This window comes from Urocitellus parryii, chromosome 10, assembly GCF_045843805.1.
Source record: "Urocitellus parryii isolate mUroPar1 chromosome 10, mUroPar1.hap1, whole genome shotgun sequence".
Taxonomy (NCBI): Eukaryota; Metazoa; Chordata; class Mammalia; order Rodentia; family Sciuridae; genus Urocitellus; species Urocitellus parryii.
In genome coordinates this window covers 82,467,569-82,478,025 of record NC_135540.1, presented here as the reverse complement: position 1 = coordinate 82,478,025, position 10,457 = coordinate 82,467,569, and the positions used below count along the sequence as shown (strand labels likewise).

Genomic DNA, 10,457 nt, shown 5'->3' with positions numbered 1-10,457 from the left:
ACCTTAGTTAACTCAATATTGTCTGCTCAACTGAAAATGCTAAGATTTTGCTTTTTTTTTTTTTTGGTTATTAATCATCAGACACATATTTTTTGTCAGAAGATGTGCAGCAGTTTGATGGCATTCCTGCCTCAACCAGCATGTTTTGAACTGACCTGTCTTCATTGCTATGGCTCCCTAGAAACTTTGCTGCTGATGAGTGTTGATTCAGCTGAATGCTTTGACATTCAGCTTGTCAGTGAAAGCTATTTTAATCCTTAAGATGCATCCCCCCTTCCAAGACTGCAAACTGTTGCTATTCATACACAACATTCTATCATTTGATTACTGCAGAGAAGCAGAGAACCTGAATAGTTACTAGTACTAGAGATCATTTTAAGAGTCCAAATCTACAGAATATTTATTATGTGAGGAGTTGTGCTTAGCAATTTATAGAAATCATCTTATTTAATCCTCACAGTTGTGGAGTCTGACTACATAAGTGTGAACCTCTGTTCTCTACTTACTACCTACATGATGAGCAGCCCTCTCTGTGACATGATTTCCTCCTCTTTAAACTGGAATAACAGTACCTACTTCACAACAATATCAGAAGAACTACATGAGACACTTCAAAGACAGTCTGTAGAATAGTAAATATGGCATAGTGAGTTCCATAGGTTAGCAATAATTTTTATTACTGCTTTTTTAGATGAAAATACACTATTTTCCTTCATCAGCTGTCCTACTCACCATCACTTCTTTAACTGTCTCTGTTGCTCAGACCCAAAAACGTGGAAATAACAGAAAATGAAATTTAATCTTTTCAGGACATTGTTCTATATATATCTGAACTCTAGCTCCATAAGAGTAGCACCACAATTGTAGCAAGTAAGAAACTTTTTTTTTTCCTTTTCTTTTTTTCTTTCCCATTAGGAGGCTAGGCCTATGTTCTGGTGACTTCCTGGTGAATGGGTTGAAAGTGAAGCTTCAGAGAGTTTTGAGGATTTAGGAGCAGAGAGGTCATTTCTGTAGGCTTCATTGAGAGGCATGACAGCAACAAGGTGGTAGAATTTCATAGTTTGCTATGCCCCGGCTTGTGCAAAAGCAGAAGAAATACATGTTATGTGTGTATGCAAAGTAACCTAATATACTATGTCAGTGGAGGGGGGAGCAACAAGGATCCCATGCTACTAGCTCAAATCCCCATATTCCAGAGCACAATGGGAAGCTTCCCATTGTGGCAGACGCTTCACTGTGCTCTTACCAGACTCCTTTCTTTCCCTCCTGAGCACAAAGCTAAACTATGTTTCCCAGTCTCCTATGCAATAAGCTGGGGAAATGGGACTCACTTTTAAAACCTATATGAACTTTTATGTGTACTTTCTTCCCTTATCTGCTACCTGAGTGTCTATGACACAGTAGAAGACACAATTCTATAAAATGGCAGTCACTGATTCAAGAACTGAAACTTAGCATTTCTTTCAACCATGAATATAAGCACTAGTGAACAGGAGTATTAGTAATACTCTGTCACCAATGAAAATCATTTCAAATTATATCACTGTTATTAGAGATCTCAATATTTATACTCAAATTTTCTTTGAAATAACTATAATCAATAGACACACTGGTAGATTTTTAAACTTCATATTCTAATAAGTACATATATTATGATAAAAGGCATTTTAAAAATAGGGATAACTGTATTTCAAAACATTATTTTCTTTTATAATCCCATATGATTTTTATTGCTTTATAAAACATTTTTCTGAGGTGGGATTCTCAGGTTTCACTAGATTGCCCAAAGGGGCTACAGAAGAAAATTAACAAAAATCCCCTCTAAATGGATCCTCAAATGACTTTCTAGAGTACAGATTCCTTTTTTCCTCTGCTCTATATAACCCCACCACATTGATGTGAACAATAAGATTTTAATGTGTTTAGTTACTGATATTTGGAGGTTATTTTTAAATTTTATTTATTTATTTATTCTAATTTGTTATATATGATAGCATAATGCATTTCAATTCAAATTACATATATAGAACACAGTTTTTCATGTCTCTGGTTGTACACAAAGTAGTGTCACACCAATCGTTTCTTCATACATGTACTTAGGGTAATGACATCCATCTCATTCCACGGTCTTTCCTATCCCCATACCCCCTCCCTTGGAGGTTATTTTTTACAGCAGTTGTTAGCAGTTATTATACAAAATAATAAACCTTTGTTACAAAACAGCCCAAACATGGTATAGAGTACCCAAGATCTAAAGAAGATTATGGGTGGAAAAGACCCAGAAGTGAAGAGTGAGGACCAAAGATTAGATGGGATGATTAAAAATATCTCAACAGATTCTACCTGGGAAGAAAGTGAAGATTAATGTGGAAAAACATTAACTTATAACACAACAATTTTAGTAATATAAAAAAAGCACATAATGTTTTTGAATTTTGAATTTGTACACTAAGTTTATATCTGCCACAAAATAATTAATTTTCTTATTTAACATTTTTCTCTTCCCTTACTAGAATGGCAGCTATTTTTGTTTCTCATAGCAGATGCTAAGTACTTTTTAATTCTTCAAACTTTATATATCTATATATAAATATATATGTTTATATATATTTATATACATAAATATACAGACATATAAAGTTTGAAGAATTAAAAAGCACTTAGATACACAAACACACACACATACACAAAGACACACAGTTTTAAAGCAATCTCTTATTACTGTTATTATTAGCTAGAGTTTAATATAAAGAGAAACAAAGAGCCATAAAAATTAGATAGATATTGCATAAGTCCTTCTATATAGAAATTTGAATGTTGATGATTTTTTAATAGTCTGTTGATTTAAATAAAATAGCCTTGATAGAGCTCTCCAGGGTTTTAAAGACAGTTATAAATTTGCCAATACTTCTTTCAAGGTATTAAGTTTTATATAATTTTATCTTTCCTCTTAGACTATTTTGCTGCCTTTATTTTAACCCTAGATCAAACAAATCATACTGTGAAACCTTCAGGTTATTAAAAGGCAGATGCAAAGACTCCTTTGAGGATAGCCTCTTTCTAGCCCCCAAGAAATTAATGTATCTAAACAATTTTAACCTATAGAACTATAATGAATGAAAATAAAATGTGGTTAGTGTGCTGGATATTCAGGACCTTAGCATAAAAATTCATAAAAATATAGTCTAACTTATTCTTAAATGCTATATACTATAAACATCAGTCTGTCTTGATCACTACTATATACCCAGCTCCAAATCTAATGCCTGGCAAATAAGAATTTTTATGAATGACTAAACTGGTCAAATATAACTCGTTTAAATTATATGCAGTGTATCCACACTGGACTTTGCCAGAAGTCCATTTACACATGTAAGGGTAAGGTCACTAGGGTAAGAAGTTAAAAGTTCAAAATTGCCAAAAGCTCACCAACCCTTGAAATTGTTAAAGGGATAAAAATTCTTTGATGGAAGAAATATTCTGATATTATATCATTTCAATTGATATTATTTGTAAAAAAGCAGTCTTTTCAAGCTACTTTTCAGTGGCTTTTTAGTATGTTTTATAAAGTACAATAGCTGTTTTTCTCTTTGGTTTTTCATGTTAATTTTTTTCACATTAAAAAATATATATAATAAGGAACCCCCTGAGTACCCATTTCTCACCTTAACAATTACCATATATTGCAATCCTTATTTTTTAGGTGTTCAGCGCTGGGTATTGAACCAGGGTGTTGTGCCATTGAGCCATGCCCTCAGGCAGCCATTCTATTTCATTTCCCCTCCTCCTCCTCAATTTTTTTTTTTACAGTAGAATTTTAAAACAAATTTTGACAACATTATTTCAACTGTAATTATTTTAGTATGTATCTCTTAAAAAATACTTTTTTTTTTTTTTGTACTGCGGATGGAACCCAGAGGCACTTTACTACTGAGCTACATTCCCAGCCCTTTTTATTTTTTATTTTGAGACAGGGTCTCACTAAGTTGCTGGGGCTGGCCTCTGACTTGCCATCCTCCTGCCTCAGCCTCCTGAGTCACTAGGATTACAGGGTGCATCACTGTGCCAGACCTAAAAGATACAGACTTTTTATAATCTAACAATATAATACCATTTAGCAAAATTATTTTTAAAAATCTTTAAATTCTTAATAGAATACAGTTCATGCTCATGTTCAAATTTTGCCTGATTATCTTAAAAGTTTTGGACTTGGTATATTTGAATTAGGATCCAATATTCCTAACATTTGAGTTTGGTTGATATTTTTAAAGTTTGCTTTAATAGCAACTCCTTTCCTCCTTTAAAAAAAAAATGCTACTTACTTGTTGAAAAAAAAAAAAACTGTCATTTGTTCTATAGAAATTTTCTCATTCTAGATTAGGTCAACAGCATTCTCCTATATAGTTCCAGCTATTTTCTGTAAAAGTGGTAGTTGTATTTTACATACACATACAATTTTCTTTTGGCAAGAATAGTTCATAATTGATGCTATGTAATTTCTGTTGAATTGGGAGGTACATAATATTCATGTCTACTTTTAGTGATGTTAAGATTGATGACTGACTTCAAGTGTTTATTGTCAGTCCGATCCATTGTGACAAAATACTCCAAGTTTCACCTAATGTATTAGCTATTGATAATCATTGGCTAGATCCATTATTTCATCAAGCAAAATGATGATTTTATAATGATGATTTTATAATTTTATATGATTTTATAATTCATTCCCACTTATTTACTGGAGTTCTAAAAAAAAGAAATTTCTTTCACCAATACATGGTTACCCTGAATTAGAACCCATACCAAAAAAGGAGGATAAATGTATGTTTCTTTTACTTAATTTGATCTACACGCTGTAAGTTAGTGTCACATTTACTTCCAAGAGTGAGCAACCTACACTACAATACTCCTTCCAACCTACACTACACTTTTCCCTAAAGTAACAGGTAGTTTTTAAGGTGAAACCTAGTATGACTGGAATGGTCTAAGATAGGATGTAATTGGGCAGGCCTAGGTATGATGCAAGGATTATAGGATAGGAAGCGATGGATCAGGGAAGAGAGAATACCTCAAGCAGGCTCTAGGAGGCGGAATCCAAGTCTTCTGAGCTGTCCTGGACATCGGTGCTCCCCGTGGATTCGCTAGGTTCCTTGCTGTCACTCCCACTATCAGGGACAGCCGGGTTCTCCTGCTGACAGGTGGTTTTAGAACCAGGAAGTGTGCTGCTCTGGCTCTCCTGGTTCTCCCTGGAGCCCAGCACCACATACCCGCCCTTCTCCTTCAGCTCCGGCTGCCTTCTTAGCTCATCTGCCATTTGTGAGAGATCCCGCTTCATAGCATAAGCATCTTCCCCGTCTGCATAGTATTTGGGTTCCACCTCACTGACCTGAAAGTTGAGAGTGTTAGAATAGAGGTGCAAGGCCGCCCGGTTACTCTTCCTGACGTGCAGGGACACATACTTGGCACTAAAGTTCTCTATCATGGCCCGCGAGGCCTGGTCCATCAGCTTCTGAGCCAGGCCGAGGCGCCGGTGTGAGCGCTTCACAGCCAGTGAGGTGATATGCCCATGGGGGACATCATCAGGGTCCTCTTCCATTTTGGCCAGTACATAGCCCACAATCTTCCCGTCCTCGTCCTCAGCGATGTAGGAGAGCTGAGGCCAGGAAAGGCCATGGTAGAAATAGTATTTCATCTGGTAGTTCTCGGGAAGGCAGAGGAGGTTGCAGTGTTGCATGTTCATCAGGTCGTCTGGACGAGCATTGCGGATGTTCATAATGGCGGCGGGCAGGGAGCCGGTAGGACTGAGGTGAACAGAAAAAGGCTATCTCCAGCACAGGGGGCCCGGTTCGCCTCGGCTAATTGAGTTCCGGCAGCCAAAACCTAGCGCCTAGGGCGTGGAGGCGGGAAGGCGGGAAGGCCAGAGGCGGAAAGGGCGGTGCCAAGTGGCTCCGGAAGTGTCCGCCACAGCCAATGAAGTTCCACCTCTTTGTTCCTGCGCTCCTGGCAAGGGGGGCGAGGGGGCGCGGAGCGGGTGTTCTTGAGAATCCTTAGGGTTTAAATGAAGGGACCTATGATGTTATTACCTTTGATTCAGTTTTAATTTTTGAGTACATCTGGATATGTTTTCACCATCTGAACAAACCCATATAACCAGAATTTAGATCATTGCCTGCACCCCTTCAGGAGTCCCATATTATGCTCCCTTCCAATATCTGCCACACCCCACATCCCCAAACTAGCACTAGACTTCTAAGAGACTTTGTATAAATGCATTTTTTTTTTTCTGTGCAGGGTCTCTTTTTAATTTTTGTTTATTTCCCCACTCGTGAGTTTCAGCTACTTTCGTTGTGTACATTTGAGGGTTCTTTATATTCGTTCCTGTTGTGTATTCCATTGCCAGAATATCACAATTCATTCATCCATTTTACTGTTGATGGTTATTTGTGTTATTGAATATGTCTTATTGACACATATTTACCTACAATTAGGATCAGCAGATGTAATGATGTGCAAGTTTTATAAATATTGCTAAGCAATTATCCAAACTGATTGGTACACATTCTTACCAACATTAGGTATTTCCCATCTTTTTCATTTTGTCAATTTTTGTGTGTGGGTAGAGATACTACATTGTGGTTTTATTTTGCATTTCCCTGGTGACTGGAGAGGTTGAGCACCTTTTGAGACTTATTAATTTTTTTTATGTTCTCTTTTGGAATGTTACTGCTCAAGTCTTTTGCTAATTTTTTTCTATTGTGTGTCTTTTTCACATTAATACTTAGGAGTTTTTTTTTTTTCAAAAATACATTCTCCATATGAATCTTTTACCAGATATATTTCTAACAAACATCATACTTTTTCTTCTTTTCCTCTTTTCTTTCATTTTTCCAATGCTGTGTTGAAAACAGCATCAAAGTTCTTAAAACCAATATTTTTACCACATATTCCAAAATGACTTTTTCCCCCCTGATAGTGCCACAAACAGGCCATGTCTAAATAAATATTAGAAAATAATTTTTTAAAAAAATCATTTTAAGTTAATGCTTTACTCTGACAGTGGGTAATAGTTATAAGACCGAAAAGTGCCTTTGCATTTAATATGAGCCAATGGCAAACAGAGATTAATAAAAATGTATATTTTATTAGGCTAACATTAGAATGCAATCATATGTTTAGGACTTCTGTGATTGTATGTGGACTAGCTATAGGTAGAGAGGCTCTCTAGACCAAAGCGGACTAATCCTCAATTAGAATAGCACCTGCAGGCAAAGGGACAAGTCAAAGGAACACTGACTTAGTTTAGGCACTGGGTCATCTTTATCTTTATGAATTTGTGTTCACACCTAATACAATTCCTTTTTTCTCATAGCAAAAGGTAATGTGAGCCAGATGATTATCAAAGAAAATTTCATTCTGATCAAGTCCTCAACAAGTTTTCTTTAAAGAAGGAAAAAGCCTCTTTGGCTTCTTATGACAAATGTCCTGACTCTAGGATGCTAATTTATATCAGATATAATGGAAGCTTTGGATTAGAAGTACATCCCAAATGTTGTGCAGCAATAGCTGGCTACACCCAAGAAGGTGGACACTTGTTAAATATGAGTGGGACTTTTAGGCAGTTTTTATCCTAGAAGAGAAACTCAATCCTGGCAATAATGGTATGTCATATTCTAAAGTGAGAACTGAGAAAAGCATTTGTATATGTTTTTTAGAGTCTTTGTAATAAGAAGGTCTATTTAAGAATTTAGATTTCCTGAAAGGGAGTAGTGAATGAAAGGCTATAAACATCTAAAGACAGTTTCTAGTAGACAAAAATTATCTACAACTCTTTTCCAAATTTGGGAGAACAACAACAACAAAAAAAGCCTCAATAAATTTGTATCAATGTGAACTGAAGATCTGTATGGTTTGGGGGCTGTATTATAAAATAAAATAAAATGGATTAAAGAACCTTTTCTGGATCATATTTAGTAGTATGTGAGATTCAGGTTAACAAAAGGAAGGATCTGATAATGACAGGAAGTGGTGGTAATACTGTACTATGCACTACTTGAAAATATTCAAAATTCTGTCTCTGCTAGGTCTGCTTTGCCTAATGAATGCAAATGTGAAGGATGTTGTTAGGCCTTTTCTTGAAGTTTTCCAATGATTCAACATTTTGATTAATTCTGAAATATAATCAGACTTAATTTCTAGATGTGATAGGCAAGCGGCCATTGTAATGATTATTGCTGCATGTGGGAGAATTGCCTGGACAAGGTTCAAGTAGCCATAGTATTTGCTTTGGCTCTTTCTCATCTTTTCAGATTTGAGACACATGTCACCCTTTATATGAAGCTGTCTCTTACTATGTTTTCCTGAGGAAATTGAATTGCTTCCTTATTCGTATATCAGTTTCACTCATATCTGTATGTGTATTTCATGCTTTCTTTTTTTTTGAGAGAGAGAGAGAGAAGAAGAGAGAGAATTTTTTAATATTTATTTTGTAGTTTTCGGTGGACCCAACATCTTTGTTTGTATGTGGTGCTGAGGATTGAACCCGAGCCGCATGCATGCCAGGCGAGAGCGCTACCGCTTGAGCCACATCCCCAGCCCTCATGCTTTCTTAAATATTTTCTCCTCTGTTTCTTGAAAACATGATGTTGCCTTATGAAAACTGTTGTTTTTTAGGGACTAGCAAATTGCATGCTGTATAGTGTGTCTTGAATGGGTGCTTATAGAATAAATATGTAATTGGAGGTACAAGTATATTAAGACAAACTGAACAAGTCCTTTTTTATGAAATATAAATAAATTGTATGATTACAGTACATATTTTTGTGTGGTGGTATCTATTATCATTGCTTAAAGTGCATAATGAAAAAATATGATGGTATTTATGATGTTACACTTTTTATACTTAGCATTATTTTCACTAACCAACTACATTATCTACCAAATGCTACACTGTCTAGGCTACTCAGAGATTTGCAGATCATTTTCATTATCTAAAAGAAAAGTAAATTGAACATAATTTAGTAATCAGTTTAGAGCTCTAAATTTATTTTTTGGCTTGGGAAGTAAGTTGGTCATGGTCTATTTTACTAATGTTCATTTGTGACGATTTACCTGCAAACTCTATTTCTCACATTTCCTTGTCCTGTGGCTTCCAGAGATATTTGACCTAGGGGAGCTAGGGATGGGACTGGGGATAATAGGAGAGAGGAAGGTTAGGAGAAAGCCAAATAATTCTCCCTCATTGGCTCATTCTCAGCAGTGTCTTACAGTAGTGGATGATTTTCTCTGTGGTTTTAGCTCCCCACTAGACAGACTTTATTGAGTTCTGATTCCCACAAGCAGCTCCTAGTATATGGAAGTAAAACTTCTCTCCTTTGCACATTGAGCCCTAGGTAGTGGCTTCCTACAATTGCTAAACTTTTGGTTGCTTCCCCATACCCTATTGGCTACTCAGCTCTTGAAGCACTCATTACCTATATATTAAATTTCCTCAATTTTAATTACATAGAGTGGTTTCATGGCTGGCCTCACTGATGTAAGAATTATAGTAATTGATAATGTTTTCAATGTAAGTTTAAATTTTATAATTATTTTCCAAGTCCAGGATATGTAACTTAAATACTCTTGCCATTGATGAATGATGGAATAAGGCACAATATTCAGAAACAGTCTGAATTCACTGTCCTTGGGTGTGATGAGGGAAGACATCCTTCAATTTATAGAATTCCTGATTGTAGAGATACCAGAAATCTGTTTCATCAGCTCTACATTATTTCCATATAAGTGTCCCAATTGTCTTTAAATGTCATTAGGAAGTCCTCTACTATAAGGACTATTGGTATAGAAGTAACTGATAGTATTGTGTCAGGAGCAATTGGTTTGAAAGCCCATATACATTATTGTATAGAAATATGTGTGGGAGGGAAGAGTGATAATTGCGAGGAAGTGATGTATAAGGTCAAGCTAATATAGTTAAACAAGTGATATGACATTAAGAAAACATGTTGGGTATTGTGAGAAGAAATTTGACTTCCTGGTTTAATCACTTTTTTAATATAATCTTAGACCACTTAAATTTCCTCAATTCTCTTTTCTCTAATAGAGAAAGAGAAAATGTGATAATAGGGAGGTAGAATATTCTTTTTATTTTTTTCTGTTTTTCTGTTTTTGTTTTTATAATAGGGATTGAAATCAGGGGCATTTTACCACTAAGCTACATCCCCCAGCCATTTTTTGTTTGTTTGTTTTAAATTTTAAGACAGGGTCTACCTAAGGTGCTTATGACCTCACTAATTTGCGGAGGTTGTTCTCCAATTCACCATCCTTGTGAATCAGCCTCCTGAGTCACTGGGATTACAGACATGGACCACCGTACCTTGCCTGGCAGAATTTCTTGATGAGAACAAAATGACCTGCAAAGAAAAATAATATAGAAGGTGCATATTAACAGAAATTGTGAA

General features: G+C 35.8%; 1 protein-coding gene across 1 annotated transcript; it reads right to left on the bottom strand.

The window, feature by feature from the left end:
* Positions 1-5,080: 5,080 nt before the first annotated feature.
* On the bottom strand, positions 5,081-5,806 carry Naa11 (N-alpha-acetyltransferase 11, NatA catalytic subunit). The gene has a single exon (XM_026403167.1). The coding sequence runs from the start codon at positions 5,771-5,773 to the stop codon at positions 5,081-5,083; it is 693 nt and encodes a 230-aa protein (XP_026258952.1). The 5' UTR covers positions 5,774-5,806.
* Positions 5,807-10,457: the final 4,651 nt, after the last annotated feature.

What these genes read in the sequence shown, in the direction of transcription:
- Naa11 (XM_026403167.1), bottom strand. Translation starts at nt 5,773, where the DNA reads ATGAACATCCGCAATGCTCGTCCAGACGACCTGATGAACATGCAACAC.